Source organism: Gastrolobium bilobum, unplaced genomic scaffold (assembly GCF_033153095.1).
Source record: "Gastrolobium bilobum isolate Gb01-03AN ecotype WA unplaced genomic scaffold, APGP_CSIRO_Gbil_v1 utg17096, whole genome shotgun sequence".
Lineage (NCBI taxonomy): Eukaryota > Viridiplantae > Streptophyta > Magnoliopsida > Fabales > Fabaceae > Gastrolobium > Gastrolobium bilobum.
This window is the reverse complement of record NW_026898468.1, coordinates 32,477-53,698: the sequence shown is the minus strand read 5'-3', so window position 1 is coordinate 53,698 and position 21,222 is coordinate 32,477. Positions and strand designations below refer to the sequence as shown.

The 21,222-nt window shown below is 33.5% G+C and overlaps 2 protein-coding genes across 2 annotated transcripts; one reads left to right on the top strand and one right to left on the bottom strand.

Annotated features, from left to right (window-relative positions):
- The first annotated feature begins 942 nt into the window (after positions 1–942).
- Positions 943–5,091, top strand: LOC133316530 (uncharacterized). The gene is made up of 4 exons (XM_061518282.1): positions 943–1,562; positions 1,677–1,910; positions 2,004–2,533; positions 5,074–5,091. The coding sequence occupies exons 1-4, from the start codon at positions 1,124–1,126 to the stop codon at positions 5,089–5,091; spliced, it is 1,221 nt and encodes a 406-aa protein (XP_061374266.1). The 5' UTR covers positions 943–1,123.
- An 11,646-nt stretch (positions 5,092–16,737) lies between these two features.
- Positions 16,738–17,067, bottom strand: LOC133316529 (uncharacterized). The gene has a single exon (XM_061518281.1). The coding sequence runs from the start codon at positions 17,065–17,067 to the stop codon at positions 16,738–16,740; it is 330 nt and encodes a 109-aa protein (XP_061374265.1).
- Between the last annotated feature and the right edge of the window lie 4,155 nt (positions 17,068–21,222).

Here is a 21,222-nt window from a genome sequence, read left to right as displayed (position 1 = left end):
GAAAAACAAAAACGATGAAAATCAAAGTGGGCACTACATGCAATGAACTGAAGGAGAGAATTCTTCAAAAAATGGGGTCAGAAGGCATACATTCCATCCACCGCATGATAGCCAGGTTAGAGACTGTAGTGGATATGGATACAATATACTACATTGGAAACGATATAAATGATGATGAAGATGTGGAGTTCGTAACAGATGCGTTTGTTGAATGGAAAGTATTAAAATATATTGAGATATATGTTGAAGTTGATGTTGGACAATCTTCATCTTTACCGGTGCATACAACCACTACTGCACACTGTACCGGTCAAGAAGATACAGTTGTACGATCTTCTGCACCTCCTCAGGTAGCATGGGATGAGGATGAAGAGGATGAAGACGAGGACTATGTGGACAGCGAAGATGAGGGAGAACCTGAAAGTGCTATTCCAGAAGGTGATTCGTCAGACACTGACGTGGACGGTAATTTTGAGGCTGACATGAGCGCCGTAAGTCTCGGTACCCCAGCCTTGTCACCACTTCATGTCGACCCAGTCAGTAGTGGTAAGTTATTAAATTTGAATATTTGCTTTAGACAATTTATTATTTGTGGTAAGTTATTAAATTTGACATGATCTTTAGATGCAGGGTCTGAGGAGCCATTCTGGAATGAAAGCCAACATTATTCATTCATTAACTGGGCGCACCCTAATGACGAGTTGGAGATCCTATATGGCGATGATGACTTGCACGGAGGTTGGAAGTTAGGAGATCCGTTATTTGTGCAACAAGAATTTGGGTCCAAACCAGAATTGCAACATGCTGTGAAGATACATTGTATGAAGGGGCGCAGGACAGCCATAGTTGAAAAAAGCGACGAGTCAAGATTTGTTATGAAGTGTAAAAACCATGCTGACGGTTGTCCCTGGTATATGAGGGCAATTAAGCCGAAGAAGGGAGCTAACTGGGTGGTACGTAAATGGGGTCAAGGTCACACATGCCTAAATCAAGGCCTAGCACAGGATCATAGACAGTTGGATTCAAATGTCATTTGTGCGGCTATAATGAGTATGTATTCCACTGTTTATTTAATGATTCAGATTAATTGAGAATATGGTAAAGTTAATTTTTTTTTCCAGATATGTTAAAGGAAGATCCATCCACAAGACCAGCTCTGATACAGGAGAGGATACAGGGAACATATGGATACAACATAACGTACAGGAAGGCCTGGAAGGCAAAAATGAAGGCCATCGTTAAGTTGTTTGGTGACTGGGAGAAATCGTACGCATTCTTGCCAAATTGGCTGAAGTATATGACGGAGGTGAATGTGGGTTCTGTGTTCAAACTTGATACAAATCAATGTTTTGATGAACGTCGGGTTTATACAGACAGGGCCGTATTTCAAAGGGTTTTTTGGACATTTCACCAATGCATTGAAGCATTCAAACACTGCAAGCCTATAATTCAAATTGACGGCACTCATCTGTATGGGAAGTACAGAGGTACTCTATTGATTGCAACATCTCAGGATGGAGATGGATTTCTGCTCCCTATTGCCTTTGCTGTTGTTCCTCCAGGTGAGTAAATAATTTTGCTTTGGGGTATGTGAAAGCATGTGACCCTTCTTTGCCACTTCATACTGTAAATAATTTCTGAGCTCATCCCTATTGACTTTGTTGTTGTTCCTCCAGGTGAGAGGTTGGATGATTGGTCCTGGTTTCTTAGCCTTTTACGTTTTCATGTCACACATAGGCATGGTATTTGTCTAATATCCGATCGTCATCGAAGCATCATAAGGGCGGTGAAAGACCACGGAGGGTGGCAGCCTCCATATGCTTATCATGTATTTTGTCTACGTCACATCGGAAGCAACTTCAATACCCGTTTTAGGAATGTGGAATTGAAGAAAACGTTGATGAAATTAGGTAATGTACGGTATAATTACTCACATTTTCAACCATTTGAAGAAAACGGTGGTGAAATTCACTAACCTATGCATATGTCATGGTTTTTTGCAGGGTACACATGTTCAAAGATAAATTTCGACATTAGGTACAAGGAATTTATCGAGAACAATCCTGAAGTTGCTTCATGGTTGGATGCGATTCCGAAAGAGCAATGGTGCAGGTCGTATGATGAGACAGGACGTAGGTTTGGTCATATGACAACTAACCTATCTGAGTGTGTGAATAAGGTGCTTCGTGGAGCACGAAATCTGCCTATATCTGCATTGGTCAAGATGACATTCAGTAGACTCGTTGAGTATTTCGTCAAGAGACGTGAAGGGATTGAAAAAGATATCTCACAAGGTTGGATAATTTCAAAGAAGGTTGAGGCAGCGTTGCAAAAAAATGATGAATTGGCTGGCACTTATCGTGTGAGGATATATGATAGTGACCTGTTATTGTTTGAGGTTGAGGATGCCTACAATCAATCTACACACGAGGTCGGTGACATCATGAGAGTGGACTTAATCAATCGTACATGTCAGTGTGGTAGGTTTACAGCAAGGAGGTATCCCTGCAGTCATGTATTAGCAGTTTGCAAGGTAGCCAAGCTAAACCATTATGATTATGTGGATCATGTTTTCAAAATTCCAACCATTGCTAAAGTATATGCTGCACACTGGTTTCCTATTGGCAATGAATTGTTGATTCCATCCGTTGTTGGGCCTACTGTAATTCCGGATGCTCAGTTGGTACGTGCAAAAGGAAGACCAAAGTCTTCAAGGATTCAGAATGAGATGGATTGGGTTGAGTCTCAACCCTCTAGCAGTCAGAGCAGATGTAAGCATTGCAAGCAAGTTGGACATAACATTCGTACATGTCCATTGAGACTAAGACAAGCATGATTACGTATTGTTTTTGTGTAGTACTTTGTTTTGTAATGACAATCACTTTACGTATTGTTTTGTTTCCTTGTACCCTAAACTTTATCTTGTATTAGTTATGTATTGTGTTGTTGAAATGTATTGTTGAACTGTATTCTTGTGTTGTTGAAATGTATTGTTGAAATGTATCCGTTAAGTTTAGCGAGTCACTCGTTCCGTATTGTGCAATCCGAATGTCTACCATACCCATTTACCCCTTCCCCGAGTCAGTTAAGGTTATTGTATTACACATCAATTACCAAGATGCTAACAAAATGGATTGAACAGCACCTGCTGCTGCATCTGCAACTGGTCTACCCGGGTAACTCGTAATGATATACCCGAGTACATCTTACCCGGGTAGACTATTCGTGGTACCCGGGTAGACCAGTTGCAGATGCTGTTGCAGATGCTGTTTTGGCAATTTTTGTTGCATTTTGGTAATTGTTGTGCAATACCTACATACGGTATGACTTGGGGGTGGATTGATTTCGTAGAAATAGGATGCAGTAATCAAGATGTGCGCCAATCAAAGTTGAAAATGAATAATAAACTACTTTGGGTTGAATTGATTTCCAAATTAATTATGACAATATTAATGCAAGGTCCCATACTAATGCATAGAACCAACAAGTCTGAACGTGCGCAAAACGAAAATTTCATTCATTCAAATTTTGAACATCCAGTACAAAAACATCCATGCAATGTAGGTAAAGTTCCTAAATGTACCAAAATGACTACATTACATCAAACTAAATCAATGATATGAAACCCTATGGACACACTAATCCGATGCCGTGTCCTCCCCATTCTCTTCATCCGATTGTGTGTCATCCCCATTGTCATCATCGTCAAGATGACACTCCTCCAGCAGCTCTACTCGGGTACCCCTTTTGTGGGTTTTCGAATGGCGCTGCTGGGGTATTTTAAAACCCTACCGTCGCGATTTACCCGGGTACACTTCTACGTACCCGGGTAAATAATTCATACATTTTCCCAGATTCAAGAACTCTACCCGGGTACATCCCTACATACTCGGGTAGATAAAAAGTTTCAAAATTTACCCGGGTAGATAATGGTGTACCCGGGTAGGCTTCGTGGTCAACGGTCAAACAGGGGCAGATTGGTGTTATGTTTGTTGGGGAGGGTAAATTTTCGAAATAGTTTTGAATGAGGGGCAATTTGGTAATTAATTATTAATTAAGGGGCATAAGGGTCAAAAAGCCCATGATTTGGTGTATAAAATGCATCGTTGGAGAAATTTGCATGTTTGCCAATGACTTCAACTACCACGCAAAGACCGTTTCTTCATGAAGTAGTCAACGATTGTCACGGCGACCCTTAAGAGGAATTCAAGGGGTTGTTTGAGTGGGTAATGATGCCAGAGGAACGGTACAACAAAGACCGCCAATTATAGTTTTTGAAACATTATAGGGGGAGTGGCAACCTAGAAATTTTATACCGTGAAGGAATGGTACAATATTACCAACAAAGTTGTTGTTCTTTGCGCGATAAGGTGGCTATTGAAAATTTCAACACTGCAGCACTGATTGGTCACAATGAAACCAAATACGTCTGATTGGTCACAATGAAACCAAATACGTTTATTGTATGCTTTTGATGATTGGTAAAGATCAGGATGAACAAAATGTTGGATTTGAAATTTTTCGTTCTTTGAAAACGACGACGGATTTAAATCAAATCAGACAACGGGGCAAATTTGTCATCCGAAGTATGTGGATGCATAAATATCCGGTTCAAAATCATGACAAATCATGGTGCAATTCCAGCACATGCAGCCATGATAACTTATTGGGCTCAAAAAGTGAACAATGCATCTGATCCATAAACCTATGCTAAAAAATTCATAATATTTAATTATTATAATATAATATGGGATATTGAGGATCGAACTCGTAATCATTTGGTCATAGAGACTTTGATACCATATAAAGAATCATTTTAAACCAAAAGTTTAAGCCATGAGACTACAATAATGATTTTATTTTCCTCTAATAGTTTCTCTCTTGATACGTGACTTTTCAACGAAGAAGGCTCCACAATATGTGAAAAAGGTGCAGCACAAAAACAACTATATGAAAAAAAAAAAAAAAAAACAACTATATGAGGAAGAAGGAAGCTCGCGTGGGTAGAGAGCGTGTAAAGAATTTTTTTCTTTCCAAAAAAAAATTATTTTTCTTTTGTGTTTATGTATGTAGGTACAAGATAGAATGTGAGCTACACGATTTTGGAAAGATCCAATGGCCAATGGCTAGGAATGCTTGAAGAGATAGCCACGAGATTAGGTTGGAGAGTGTTGTGACTAACGGAGGATAAAGATGACTTTGGAACATTTGATAAAAAAAGAAACAAATGAGTGAATAGGATAGTGACACCGAAGGTGGGTATAGGTAAAAGAAAAGAAAAAGATAAAGAAGACGAGCTCACTCATGCAATGAAATCCTTTAACTAACATTTTGCGTGCTACATAACAAATTTCTTAAAATCTAGCCATACGAAAATCCAATTTATGCAACGAATGATATGCAATTTACCTGGGAGCAAGAACCACCACATGTGTTTGAACGACCATGGATGTTACAAGATTATCCTAATTAAATTTATTATATACAAAATGGTCTTCAATCTTAATTCTTGGCATCCTTAGCACTTGTTGAGATCTTCAATATTCAAGGACTTCATAGCTTGACATCATGAAAACTGTGCTTCAAGATTGAGATATTTTCATTAATAACTTTGAAAACGAACCAATATTGGCCATAAAGTAGTATGAATTGATGCCTTCAAAGCAAGAACATCAGCAATAATGGCCTTGTCCCCAATGGAACTCCCTTCTGTCAAGGTAGCCTTATTTGCTTCCAGCAAATGAAAAGCCGTAGATGCTTCAGAATTTACATCGAAACCCGCGACAGCAACTAAACTATCCTTAGGGCCTCTTTGATATAACGTATAAGGTTTTATAATATAAGCTTATTAGTGAATTATCCGTGCAATGTCTGGGAGAAAAATAACAAAATATTTGTCGTCCGTCGTGGTTGGTTAATTGCACTGCAAACCTTATACTTACTAAAATCTGTGTTGTTATCTTGTTCTATATTTCAGGTGAAAAAAACTACAGCATTGACACAGAACTTTGCAAATATCAACCATAAACAAAAATCTACTATCCAGAGTGATTAATATTATGCAAATCAAATATAGTTATCTACTCGATGAGTTATGTAAAAAATAAATACGCCATGGTAGACTATGTTAAAATGAGGATGACTAAAAAAAGAAAAATGCATACAACTTATTGCTAACTATAACAGCCACTAATAAAATCAAGGTAACAAACAGACCAAACAAATATGGAATTAAAAGATCAGCTTGTACCTATAATAAGAAATCGCTATTAATTCAGTGTCATTCTGTAGCAATCATTGGAGGGATGAGTTCAACACATACCAAACATGTGATTTCATATGTTTATGCATTACCAGGGACATCATCTTCTACCATCATATTTATGCCTACGATACAAAATGCAAATGCTCATTAAATAAATTACGTTAATATGTTAACACCCAGAAGTAATAATCTCAGCAAAAAAAATGGGTTATTTTTTTTTTAGAACCCAAAAAATGTTGTCTGAAAGGGATTTGAAAGCAAATTAACCAAATGGTCATGTATGAGTCATATTTTTGGCTTACATTGGAACAAATGTGTCTAAACAGCATCAAATCAATACATATGCTAAAAACTTGTAACAATATAAAGAACCCACAATGATAAATTTTTAATAAACAACAGCATACATTTGGGTCCACCAAAGACTTAAAGAATGAGGTGACAATAGTTTCGCTGCTTCAAACACTTGAAACTTGATATCTTGGCTCATTATATGACTCCAAATTATTATTTTTTACGTTGACCTTAAATAACATGGATTTTTCATTAAGAACATTAAGTTTTCTTGAATAATGTTCCAAATCAGCACCCTACATAAAAAAAACTCCTTCAAAATTAAGTATAACTCGTGCGATGCACGGGAAAAAAAGAAATATGTTTGTCTGTCTCGTAACAGTTAATGCAAATCATAAAAATATATCTCTGCATTTTATTTAAATCAATATTGTTAGGTACCTAACTCCAACATTTTGTACATATAGAGTTGGCAAATTTTTGAGTTATTATGTTTAATATAAAAAGAAGAATAGGAAAATTTTAATTTAATTACAAAAAATATAGGCGGGCCAGTCCTCCGGACCGACTCCACTTTGCAACCTCTAATTGTCAGCATTATATACCAGCATGTAATAAATTTTTATATTTATCCACACGAAAAAGTTCTTATATTTGCATCTAAGTTTTTATATTTTATCTCAGAGATGGACTTTCATTTATTACAATCTGATTTAAAAAATAACAATAAATAATTGTTTTTTGCAAAGATTTGTGTCGTTTGTATTTGAAATTTTACAAATTTATATTTACAAAAATAAATCAGATTTAGGAATTTAATTATAAAAGAAGAAGGATGAAATTTAAATTTAATTATAAAAATATTTGGTAGGCCGGCCCTTCAGGCCGAGCCCAGTTCCTGGAGCTTTGTAAGCCCCCATGCTAAACATCAAATTAGAAACTTCCTGGAAACTAGGAATCTTTAACAAATCATTACTAACTTTTGTAGGTATAACGGGCCATTTGTTTGCTGAAGATAACCATCTCCTCTCTCTTTTCTCTTCTTCAAATAATTTCTGATAAAACTTGCACACATGGGTTTTTAACTCATGAGAGTCATCAATCCAATGGTTTGTCTCATTTCTGAGCCTGCAAATTTTATTAGAACTCCTTCGAATAACTGCTTTAAAATGATAGAATCTTGTATTCTTATCACCATCAACTATCCAGCTTTGTCTAGATTTATGGAACCACATCATCTCCTTTTGTTCAAGTATAAAATTAAGCTCCATTTGAACTTGATCTTCCATATCAGCTAGAATTTGACAATCCGAAGTAGCTCTTTGACCTTGAATATCAGCAATTTTCCTAGATAACATTGCCTTCCTCTTATTTATATCCACATACACTGATTTATTCCACAATTGAAGCAAAGGAGTAAAATCAGCAATCATTTGATTCAAATTTTTTCCTTTATTCCATTTCTCCTTCATGAAATCTCCAAAATTTGGATGGTCCATCCACCCTGCAAGGAATTTGAATGGCCTAGGTTGCCATAACTTCACCTAGGAATCCAGTTTAACCAACAAAGGATTATGATCCGAATTTATTCTCAGAAGCACTTGCACCACTGAATTTTCAAATTTAATCCTCCAATCCACAGTTGCACAAGCCCTGTCTAATTTTTTAAAAATTCTATTCAAATGGTCCCATTTCGGCCCTTGCCATGTAAATCTTGGACCAGACCACCGAATATCATCCACCCCACAATCATTCAAAAAAGCATCAAATCTGAGACATTTCGCTTCGTCCACTCTAGAACCTCCAATCTTCTCATTATTATATCTTATATCATTAAAATCACCAGCTAGTAACCAAGGCCCATTCATCTGTTGTTGGAGCAGCTTCACTTCATTCCACAACATATGTCTCTGATCCTCCCTAGGACTAGCATAGTACAGAAAAATCGTCTATTATCCCCATAATCAATCCACATATGAATTAATTGATTAGATTGAGATTACCTATCCACCTTCACTTTTTTTGAGTTCCAAATCACCCATAAACCACCAGAATAGCCAACTGCTTCCTCAAAAATACCTTTATCAAAATGCAACTTGTTCATAATGGCTTTACACTTCTCACTCTTAGCTCGAGTTTCTAGTAAAATCACAATATCAATTGCATACTTATCTACCATCATCTTAAGAGTTCGGCCAATTTTGGGGTTGGCCGCACCCCTACAATTCCAGAAAAGCAAAGACATTAAGACACCATAGGAGAGGTTACAGGTTGTTCTTGAACCTGCGACAAACTATCCCTATTCATTGCACCATCTATATCAATAACCATACCTGAACTTACTTGACTCAACTGATCCTGCCCTTTAATCAGTTCCACACGCTCCCTAAGACCACGGTCTGGAGGCTTTGGTTCAGGGGTTCCTTCAGACTCCAGCATTTGAGTGTCCTTAGGAAGAATTATGACTGGTTCAGAATGCACCAAACTTGTTTGGATTGAAGCCAGCTCCTTTGAATTCTGCATGTTGGACTTCCTAAAAGTTTGCCCAGGTTGCTCAATTCATGTACCATTCTGGTTATTCCCTTGATCCTTGATGATCTCCTCCTCTTTGTTTTTAAGCTGTGCAACCATAATGGCCACATTATCGACCCTATCATCTTTATTATAATCATCAGACTTCTGTATGTTGTCCCAAACTAATTGATATGCTTTAGATGTCTCAATTAATTTTGCCTTATCATTTGCGGCCTTCTTCCCCCTTTCTTTATTTTGTTCCACCTGATCTTTCTCCAAAACAAATTGGGTCTCCTTAATAAACTCCACATTACGCAAATCCTCACTTTCAGACTCTAGCTGTCTCAGTACATTAAAATGAACTCTATTATTCTGTCGCCCAACTTTAGCATTAGAATCCATACCTTTGCTATCTACCACTTTATTGTTAGTCACTTTCCTCACTCCTTTATGTTTATTAACTAGCATCCAAGGACCAAAATTCCCTTATCCCCATTTCCAGCTTCCTTAGCAATTCCCTTAACTAGCATCCATATTCTGGTTATGACATACCTTTGTTTCCTTAGCAATTCCCTTATCCCCATTTCCAGCTTCATCTTCCTTTCCTTCACTGCCGTTCACATCAAAACCTTTAGAGCATTTTTCAGCCCTATGGCCATATTGCCCGCAAGAATAACAAACAATATGCAGCCCTTCATACTCTATCTTCTTAAGCCTTCCCTCTATTTTATATTCAGCATACATTGGTCTACTAAGGTCCAGCTCCACACAGATTCTTGCAAAACGACCCCTTGCCAGAGATGTAGTTGCTGCATCGAGTTTGACAAATCTACCAATCCAATTCCCAATACTTTTTACAAGCTCGGTATTAACATATTCAATAGGAAATTGAGGAAGTCTTACCCATGCTAGTACTCTGTTGATCGCAGCAGTGAACGGCTGAAAATCAGGTTCCCAAGAGCGAATCACCAAATAATACTCTAAGATCACCCACGGTCCAGCAGTCAGGGCAAAATCCATATCTTTTTTTGCTGTAAATCGTACCAGAAAAAAACCGTTCTCCACATCCGTAATCATCAATTTACCTTCTCGAGCCCACATACTCTCCAACCTTTTCTTCATAAAAGCGAGAGATAACTTTTTTCCCAGTAATTTCACATAGATCGCTTGATGCCACAGACGCCAAGCCTTCTTTTTAAAATCAGCAGACAGAAGGAAATTGGTTCTCCCATCTCCCCCAACTTCAAAAGATTTCTCAGGACCAGGATTAGCAGCCGCCATCCCATGATCCTCTTGCGCCTCATCTTCCTCCATGACCTTTTCATCTTCACCATTAGGCCACTCTCCATTATGCCTCATGATCATTTCTTTGTACGATACTCGATCATGCATCCACTCATCTTCTCTAGCAGTTAGTTGCTGATCATTGCTAAAAGTACCTTCTGCCGCCTTTTCTTCCTGGTCGAACGTTGGAGGTTATCAATTTCCTCCACCGATGGCAGCTTCTCTTCCGATGAGCTCATTTAGGGGTTACGGTCGAAACCCTAAAACGCTAGTCTCTACTACTTTTCCTTTTAAAACTTAGTCTATTTTAGATTTAGGAATTTAATTATAAAACAAGAAGGATAAAATTTTAATTTAATTATAAAAATGTGTTGGTGGGCCGGCCATTCAGGCCGATTCCAGTTTGCCACCTCTAACTATCAGCATGCAATAATGAATTACCCGTGCGATGCCCAGAGGAAAAAAAATGAAATTGTCGTCGCCGTCATTGGTTAATCATCGCACTGATAAATCAATACATTTATCTTGAAATCATGCTCTGAATAATACAATGGTGGAGGTATAAACATGAAGGAACAAAAGCAAACCGGTTACTGGAGAAATATCAGCATTTTATATCAGCATGTAATATATTTTTATATTTATCCACAAAAATGATTCTTATAGTTGCGTCTAGATTATCATCTATCTATGTTTTTGTAGTTAGACAATAAACATAATAATAGATATAAAAAAGTGTTCGTGAGCATGGGTCGGTCGGCCCTCCGGGCCGAGCCCATTTTGCCACCTCTAACTGTCAGCATTTTATATAAGCATGTAATAGGTTTTATATCTATCAACAAAAAAAATTCTTATAGTTGCATCTAGATTATTATCTATCTATATTTTCTATATTTAGACAATAAACATAAGAAAAAAAAAGTGTTGGCGGGCGGGGTGGGCCGGGCCGAACCCATTTTACCACCTTAACTGTCAGCATTTCATATAAGCATGTAATAGATTTTTATATCTCCACAAAAAAAAATTTTATAATTGCGCCTAGATTACTATCTATATATGTTTTCTATAGTTAGACAGTATAGATAAGGAAAAAATATGTTGGCCGGGCTAACACGCCTGTTTGGCGGGAGGGGAGGGCCGGCTCGTCGGGCCAAGCCCATTTTGCCACATAAATATGTCAGCATTTTATACCGACAGATAATAGGTTTTTATATTTATCCACAAGAAAAAGTTTCTTATAGTTGCCTCTAGATTACTATCTATCTATGTTTTATATAATTAGACAATAAACATAAGAATTAAAAAAAACTGATGGTGCGCTGGGTGGGCCGGCCCTCCAGGGCGAGCCCTTTTTGCCATCTCTAACTGTCATCATTTTATATCAGCATGTAATATATTTTTATATTTATCCACAAAAATAATTCTTGTAGTTACGTCTAGATTATTATCTATCTATGTTTTCTGTAGTTAGACAATAAACATAATAATAGATATAAAAAAGTGTAGGTGAGCATGGGCGGGTCGGCCCTCCGGGACGAGCCCATTTTGCCACCTCTAACTGTCAACATTTTATATAAGCATGTAATAGGTTTTTATATCTATGAACAAAAAAATTCTTATAGTTGCATCTAGATTACTATCTATCTATATTTTCTATATTTAGACAGTAAACATAAGAAAAAAAAAGTGTTGACGGGCGGGGTGGGCCGGGCCGAACCCATTTTACCACCTTAACTGTCAGCATTTCATATAAGCATGTAATATATTTTTATATCTCCACAAAAAAGATTCTTATAGTTGCGTCTAGATTACTATCTATATATGTTTTCTATAGTTAGGCAGTATACATAAGAAAAAAATATGTTGACTGTGCTAACTCGTCTGTTTGGCGGGCGGGGAGGGCCCAGCCCATTTTGCCACATATATATGTCAGCATTTTATACCGGCATGCAATTGGTTTTTATATTTATCCACAAGAAAAAGTTTCTTATAGTTGCTTCTGGATTACTATTTATCTATGTTTTATATAATTAGACAATAAACATAAGAATAAAAAAAAACTTTTGGTGCGCTGGGTGGGCCGGCCCTCCGGGACGAGCCCATTTTGTCATCTTTAACTGTCAGCATTTTATATTAGCATGTAATATATTTTTATATTTATCCACAAAAAAGGTTCTTATAGATTCGTCAAGATTACTATTTATCTATGTTTTCTATAGTTAGACAATAAAGATAATAATATATATATAAATAATTAATCCTAATAGGTATAATAATTACGCCCAATAGACATAAAAATAATTATTATTAATATGCTTAACAATTTCCCATGCAGAAAGTAGTGGGCAATATTAAATGTTGAATCTTTTTCTACCTATAAAGTTCAAAATTCAAATTTAAAAAATTTAAATTTTAAATATTTTCTCACGCAATAGACATAATAATAAATATTATTAATAGGCTTAATAATTTTCTATGTAGAAAGTATAAAGTAATGGGAAACATGCATAGAAGTCTGCGCACATTCCCCAAGTAATAGCTTCTAGATAATCATTCACGATATAGAAAATTGTGTTAATTACACTATTACATCAAAAGAATGAAAGTTTAATTTCTTTCTAATATATTTAATTTTAAAATTTAAAATCATATGATAATAGAATTAACTATATATACTTTTAAAAAATAATTTTTTCTCTTTTAATTTATATTATATACATATACACACATACATATATATATATATATATATATATATATATACATTTACAATATTTATCTTAAATATTTTTTAAAAAGTTTATAGTAAGAATTATTTTTTCCTTTTGTATCATTATTTTAAGTTAAGATTTTAATTTACTTTATTTTAAAGTATATTTTTATAATTTTAAATATTTTTTTCGTTTAATTAATCATTTTTTATTAAAATTATATTTATTTTATACAAACCTTTTCTCCATTTTTATAATTAATTCTAATAGGTATAATATTTAAGCCCAATAGACATAATAATAAATAACTATCATTAATATGCTTAATAATTTTCGATGCAGAAAATAGTGGGCAATATTAAATGTTGAATCTTTTTCCACCTCTCAAGTTCAAAATTCAAATTTAGAAAATTTAAATTTTAAGTTAAATATTTTTTATTGGATAAAAAAATATTTTCCCTCCCAATAGACATAATAATAAATTAATAGGCTTAACAATTCTCTATTCAAAAAATAAAGAAAAACATGCATAGAAGTCTATGCACAATCTCCAAGTAATAGCTTCTAGGTAATCATACACGACATAAGAAATTGTGTTAATTACACTCTTACATCAAAAGAATGAAAGTTTAATTTCTTTCTACTATATTTAATTTTAAAACTTAAAATTAAACATGAAAATAGAATTAATTATAAATACTTTTAAAAAATAATTTTTTTCTCTTTTAATTTATATTTTATATATATACATTTAAAATATTTATCTTAGGTATTTTTTAAAAGGTTTCTTGTACAAATTTGTTTTCCTTTTTGTGTCTTTATTTTAAGTTAAGATTTTAATTTAATTTATTTTAAAGTATATTTTTAAAATTTTAAATATTTTTTCGTTTAATAATTTTTATTAAAATTAAATTTATTTTATGCATATCTTTTTTCAAGTATTATAATAAATTCTAATAGGTATAATGTAACATCCCGGGCGCTGACGAAGGCGAGGAGTGATTGCCGGTGCGAAAGGGCATGGAAGATGAGCGGCTCCTGGAAGGCTTCCAGCGACGGGGTACACGAAAGAATCGAATCAACACCCGATAGAGAGGGATTCCAGAGACTGTGCTGGTATGGGACAGTACAGTTGGGAATGACTTATAAGAATTAATTGTTACTAGCTATACTAACAAGATGCATATACTTTTCGGTAGCCCGGAACGGAAGAACTCCATAGTTAAGCGTGCTTGACTTGGAGCAATTCTGGGATGGGTGACCTCCTGAGAAGTTTTCCCGGAAAGTGTGCGAGTGAGGACAAAACACGTTGAAAAGTCTCGTGTTAATGTGTGGGACAGTTGTTGATCCTTGCAAGTTGTCAGGCGTTACATATAATAATTAAGCCCAATAGACATAATAATAATATGCTTAATAATTTCCGATTCAGAAAGTAGTGGACAATATTAAATACTGAATCTTTTTGCACCTCTTAAGTTCAAAATTCAAATTTAGAAAGTTTAAATTTTAAGTATTAAATATTTTCCCTCCCAATAAACATAATAATAAATTAATAGGCTTAACAATTTTTTATGCAAAAAATAAAGGGAAACATGCGTAGAAGTCTGTGCACATTCTCCAAGTAATAGCTTTTATGTAATCATTCACAACATAGAAAATTGTGTTAATTACACTCTTACATCAAAAGAATGAAAGTTTGATTCCTTTCTAATATATTTAATTTTAAAATTTAAAATTCAACATGATAATAGAATTAATTGTACATACTTTTAAAATATAATTTTTTTTAATTTATATTATATACATATATATATATATATATATATATACATTTAAAATAATTATCTTATGTCTTTTTTAAAAAGTTCCTTGTACGAATTTTTTTCCTTTTTGTATCATTATTTTAAGTTAAGATTTTAATCTACTTTGTTTTAAAGTATATTTTATAATTTTAAATATTTTTATCGTTTAATTAATAATTTTTTATTAAAATTAAATTTATTTTATGCATATAATTTTTCCTGTTTAATAATTAATTCTAATAGTATAATTAAGCCCAATAGACATAATAATAACTATCATTAATATGCTTAATAATTTCTCATGCTGAAAGTAGTGGGCAATATTAAATGTTAAATCTTTTCCCACCTCCCAAGTTCAAAATTCAAATTTAGAAAGTTTAAATTTTAAGTGTTAAATATTTTCCCTCTCAATAGACATAATAACATATTAATAGGCTTAACAATTTTCTATGCAAAAAATAAAGGGAAACATACATAGAAGTTTGTGCGCATTCTCCAAGTAATAGTTTCTAGGTAATCATTCACGACATAGGAAATTGTGTTAATTACACTCTTACATCAAAAGAATGAAAGTTTGATTTCTTTCTAATATATTTAATTTTAAAATTTAAAATTCAACATGATAATAGAATTAATTATACATACTTTTAAAAAATAATTTTTTTCTCTTTTTCTTTATATTATATACATATATATATATATATACATTTAAAATAATTATCTTAAGTATTTTTTAAAAAGTTTCTTGTACGAATTTTTTTCCTTTTTGTATCATTATTTTAAGTTAAATTTTATTCTACTTTATTTTAAAGTATACTTTTATAATTTTAAATATTTTTTCGTTTAATTAATAATTTTTTATTAAAATTAAATTTATTTTATACATATTTATTTTCCAATTTTATAATTAATTCTAATAGGTATAATAATTAAGCCCAATAGACATAATAATAACTATCATTAATATTCTTAATAATTTTCCATGCGGAAAGTAGTGGGCAATATTAAATGCTAAATCTTTTTCCACCTCCCAAGTTCAAAATTCAAATTTAGAAAGTTTAAATTTTAAGTGTTAAATATTTTCCTTCCCAATAGACATAATAATAAATTAATAGGCTTAACAATTTTCTATGCAAAAAATAAAGGGAAACATGCATAGAAATTTGTGCACATTCTCCAAGTAATAGCTTCTAGTAATCATTCACGACATAGGAAATTGTGTTAATTAATAGTGAGATATTAATAGGGTTAACAATTACCTATGCAGAAAGTAGTGGGATATTAATGATGACCTCTTTTCCCACCTCTAAGTTTAAATTTTAAATTTGAATACTTTTCCACCTACCAATGCAAAAAGTAATGGGATATTAATGCTTTTCCACTACCCATGCAGAAAGTAGTGGATCATTAATACATGTGTCTTCCACTATATATTTTGAACTATTATTCCCACCCACCAATTTGAAATTTCGAATTTTATAAATTTCCAAACGAAGAAACATTTCAAATTCTTCCAAGTGTGAACACAAACCTAAGAATGAAGGAGAGAGTGACATGTCATCAAAGTTGCTAAAGTTTGGATGAAGATTTTATATATTATTGCATTCCTATATTTTTTTATTAAAAAAAAGTAGTTCTACTAAATAATGTTTCATTTTAATTAGGTAATATTTTTAACTAAGCCATCTAAATACTTTTCCAACGCAGTATCTGAAAAGTTTGAGGGGATATTATGATAAAAACGAATGGATAGATTGCTTGAGTTTACCTTTTCAAATACTGTTAGTTGTAAAACGAAACAAAGCAACTTTTTTTTTATAAACAGAAGGCCTAAGCCCAACCAAACAGAAAAAACAAAGAAAAGAAATTAAAGGCTACACACCACATCATGTGGTCTACTAACAGAAGCCAAATCAGCCATCAACAGAAGCCTAATACATAGAGGAGGCTCCCACCAGATTCTTTTAGAAATATGCTCACGATCATCTAAAATGGAATTAGCCAACCAATCCGCACAAGAATTCCCCTCCCTGTAAGTATGCTGAAAAGACACTGCCCAGTTTCTTTGTACCCATATCCGTATACGAGATATCAGAAGACACTCACAGATTGCTACACCATTTTTGGTTAGCAGAGTGATTACAGAAGAAGAATCATTTTCAATGATCACATTACGGTAGCCAACACTCCAAGCCATCTCTAAACCCTTAAGCACACCCCACTACTCAGCTTTAAAAGAGGTACAAAACCCCAGCCTATAGGCAAAACCACCCAGCCACTTACCATTAGCATCTCTCATAACACCACCACAGGCTGCAATACCCGAATTACCACGAGCAGCCCCATTAGTGTTTACCTTAATTATACCAGGAGAAGGAAACTGCCAGGAAATATCAATGGTCATTGTTCTTCTCTTAGCAATTCTTGGTATTCCATAATCGTAATAATAATAATCAACCATAATACGCTTTACGAACCATTTTTTTATGACTATTATGCATGATTACTTTTTGTATATGAAACGTTATTAAGATGACAATCCATTGGTGGCTTATCCTTTTCCATTGTAGAAATTTAATTAACATGAATATCCATTTAACAATGTCTGTTCATTTCCATATAAAATTTTTAATGCATAATCTTATGAAAAAAATAAAGACACTCAAAAAATTTAATGACATGGTGGCTCCTTGTTTCCTAAAACATAATGATCAAGACATGGTGGCTCCTTGTTACATGTATTATATGAAACGTTTTTTTGCTTGTATGTGTTTTAATATAAATTTATTTTATTAAATTCTATTTACTTTTTAAAATTAAAACAAAGGAATTAATATTTGAATGACTGCTCATTTTTGTAGAGTTAAATTTGGAGGATTTGAATGATTACTAGACTAATACATGTAACAACTATAATAATTATTGGTTCAAGGAATATTAAAAGTTATATAGCTTATTCAAGACAAACATGTGAGAACAAAATTCTAGCAACAAAAGTATAGAATTAGTGTCTTCTAAATCACCATTTGAAACTATGTTGCTGGGTTGCATTGGTCTAGCATCGGACACACTTCGAACATCCTTTGAAGAAATAGATGATGGTTTTATGAGGTTGAAGTAGTATCATTCATATCAAACTCATCACTTCCACCATTGTGGTAAACATATCTGTCAAGAACAAAAATAAATTAAAGAACAACAACAATAGTGAGAAACAAATTTTGTATGGACAGAAAAAATAGAAGGGAAAACTCATCTTGCTCTGGCAAGTATTAAAGATAGAAAACATAAGGACTTTAAGATAAAAGAGAAATGTTTACCGTGTTGAATTTTGAGATAGTGCCCAAGGCTAAACATAAATATTTAATCATTTAAAAGTAAGGACATTTTATTATATCATCTCGTTCATGATATTGTGTTATGAAAAAAAAATACTTGTAGAAGAAAAAAGATAGACAAGAATGTCAAACCTTCATCTGAGGAAGTAAATAAATACATATTCTAGTGATTCCAAATCATCCCGTCAGCTTTACTCTACAATTGTGCTACAAAAAAAAGAAAAATATTACATGTTCATCTAATAGAAAAACAACTTGATAAGATGAAGAACATAAATAGGCAGAGAAGAGAAGAAACATATGCACAAAAGCTAATTACCAAATGAAAAGACCCATTAACACATCCTATTTATACACAAAATAATTTCATTTTTTAATAATTAAGCCCAATAGTGGGATGTTAATAGGGTTAACAATTATCTATATGCAAAAAGTAGTGCGATATTAATAATGAACTCTTTTCCCACCTTTAAGTTTAAATTTTGAATTTGAATACTTTTTCACCTATCAATGCAAAAAGTAATGAGATATTAATACTTTTCCACCTTCCCATGCAGAAAGTAGTGGATCATTAATACATGTGTCTTCCACTATATATTTTGAATTATTCTTCCCACCCACCAATTTGAAATTTCAAATTTTAAAAATTTCCAAAATAAGAAACATTTCAAATTCTTTCAAGTGTGAACACAAAGCTGAGAATGAAGGACAACGTCAGCAAAGTTTCCATGGTGGGTTTAAGATTCTATATATTAAGATACTATACGTTATGATATTTTCAGTTGTTTGGTGTGATCGTCGTATAGTATAAGCTTATACAGCAGAACCCCTTAATACATCAAAATGATGTATAACTTAATCAGGCCTAAGGGGTGGGATTAGGCTTGATAAGAGATTGATGTTTTAATATTGCTTACAAGTACAATTCTCAAGAACTAATATATCATTTCAATATTAATATATTAAAATAATTGTTTTTAATATATTTATTTTTAAAATATTGGAGGATATCATCTTATACAATATCATGCCAAATGCTAGATAGTATTAAAATTTAATCAGATCTTATACAATGAGATATTATGCTATCATGCCTTATCCAATACTATGCACCAAACATGCCCTTAGTGTCAATGATCATTGGTCTTCCACGTCTTGCCTCGTTGGAGTTTGAGTAGAGGTGGCAATATGGGTTGAGCCCGGCGGGTCAACCCATCGACCCGCTAAAACGGGGCGGGTTGGGTTGAGGTTTTCAACCCACCAACCCACCTCAACCCGCCCCGCCTAGAAGTGGGTCAAAACGGGTTCAACCTGCCGCGAGGCGGGTTGACTTGCCGGGGTATATATATATATATTTTTTTTTTACAATTAGGTAGTATTTCATTAGTCCTTAAATTTTTGTGATATCCAATTTTTTTTTTATCTTGTACTTCTTAGAAAAAATAAAGAATAACAATTTTATTTATGACAAATGTTATCTATATATAAATTCCTAAAGAATGTTTGACAAATATTAATATACATTTAAGATTGAGACTAAAAAAATATAGAAAAGTGTGAAATAAAATAAAATAATATTTGAAAAATTCATAAAATATAATTTATTTTTAAATTTTAATTGATTTTTTTTAATTGGCGGGTTGACCCGCCAACCCACTATAAATCGGGATGGGTTCATTTTTCCAACCCATATTTTTGACAGGTCATCCCGCCCCGCCCCGTTTTTGGCGGGTTGTGGCGGGGCGAGGCGGGTCGGGGCGGGTCAACCCAAATTGTCACCCCTAAGTTTGAGACGTTGAAGAAGTATCCACACGAAGGTTGAGAAGATGTCGACCACGTGAATAAAAGAAAAAATATTATGATAAAGGATGAGAAAAAGACAGTCGTTGATTAAGAACATTTCTTGTGGTTTGATTATGTAAAATCACACATAAGAAGAATATGTTGATTCACTTCCTCTTTTATGGCCTTGTCAGCCCAAAATTCTGAAAAAAAAAGTTTTTGTATGTAAATTTTTTATCACGAAAAACAATAAGAAAGTGGAAAAAATGACCACTCTCTACATGAAAGATGCAAAAGTTAGAATAGAAGAGAAAAAACGATGAGAGATTTTAGACTTTCCCTTGATGCCGTAGAATTTAAAATTTTCCTTTCTAAATAAAGTAAATAACTAGTTAATATTTTGTTATATTTTCAAAATTATTGATATAAACATCCATAAAATATTTAACAATAAGGGTATATGTGATGTATGAGGCATAATAGTATAGGTAGGGATGACAAAACAGGCTCAGCCCGCCGGGCCGGCCCGGCCCCGCCTGCCACACAGGGCTGAGCGGGCTGAGTTTTCCAAACCCGCCGCTCGCCAAGCCTACCAGCCCGCCCAGGCTGGATTTTTTAATTTTCTTTTCTTTTTTTAGTGCAAAATCTGATGGGCTTGGCGGGCTGAGTTTTCTTGACCACTTTCACAGGCGGGGTAGGGCGGGCCAGCCCGCTTTTTGGCGGGCTTATGGCGGGCACAGGGGGGATGAGGCGGGCAGCCCGTTTTGCCATACCTAAGTATAAGTTTATATGTTATGACATTTTTAATTGTTTGATGTGACCATCAGATATTATAAGCTTATATAACAAAATCCCTTAATACATCAAAATGATGTATAACTTAATTCAGCCTAAGGGGAAGGGATTAGGCCTGATAAGGATAAGAGGTTGATGTATTAATATCGTTGACCAGTGTAATTCTCAAGAATTAATATATTATTTTAATATTAATATATTAAAATAAAAATTAATTTTTCAATTATTAATTTTTAAAATATTGGATATTTTGATTTTTAAAAAAATAATTTATTTTTTGGACACTATCAATAGATTTTTGTAAAAATTAATATCATATGATATTTTTGGAATAATTATATAAATCTTTTATTAAATGATATTTTTATCCTATCTAGTATTTTACAATGCATTACCAAATATTAGATGATATTATCTTATACAATATATTATTTTAT

Bases quoted from the DNA above. Each gene is read 5' to 3' on its own strand.
- LOC133316530 (XM_061518282.1), top strand. From the start codon at position 1,124: ATGTTAAAGGAAGATCCATCCACAAGACCAGCTCTGATACAGGAGAGG. The intron at 1,563-1,676 runs GTGAGTAAATAA...TTGTTCCTCCAG, and splicing joins CTTTGCTGTTGTTCCTCCAG to GTGAGAGGTTGGATGATTGG. The intron at 1,911-2,003 runs GTAATGTACGGT...GGTTTTTTGCAG, and splicing joins GAAAACGTTGATGAAATTAG to GGTACACATGTTCAAAGATA.
- LOC133316529 (XM_061518281.1), bottom strand. From the start codon at position 17,067: ATGGCTTGGAGTGTTGGCTACCGTAATGTGATCATTGAAAATGATTCT.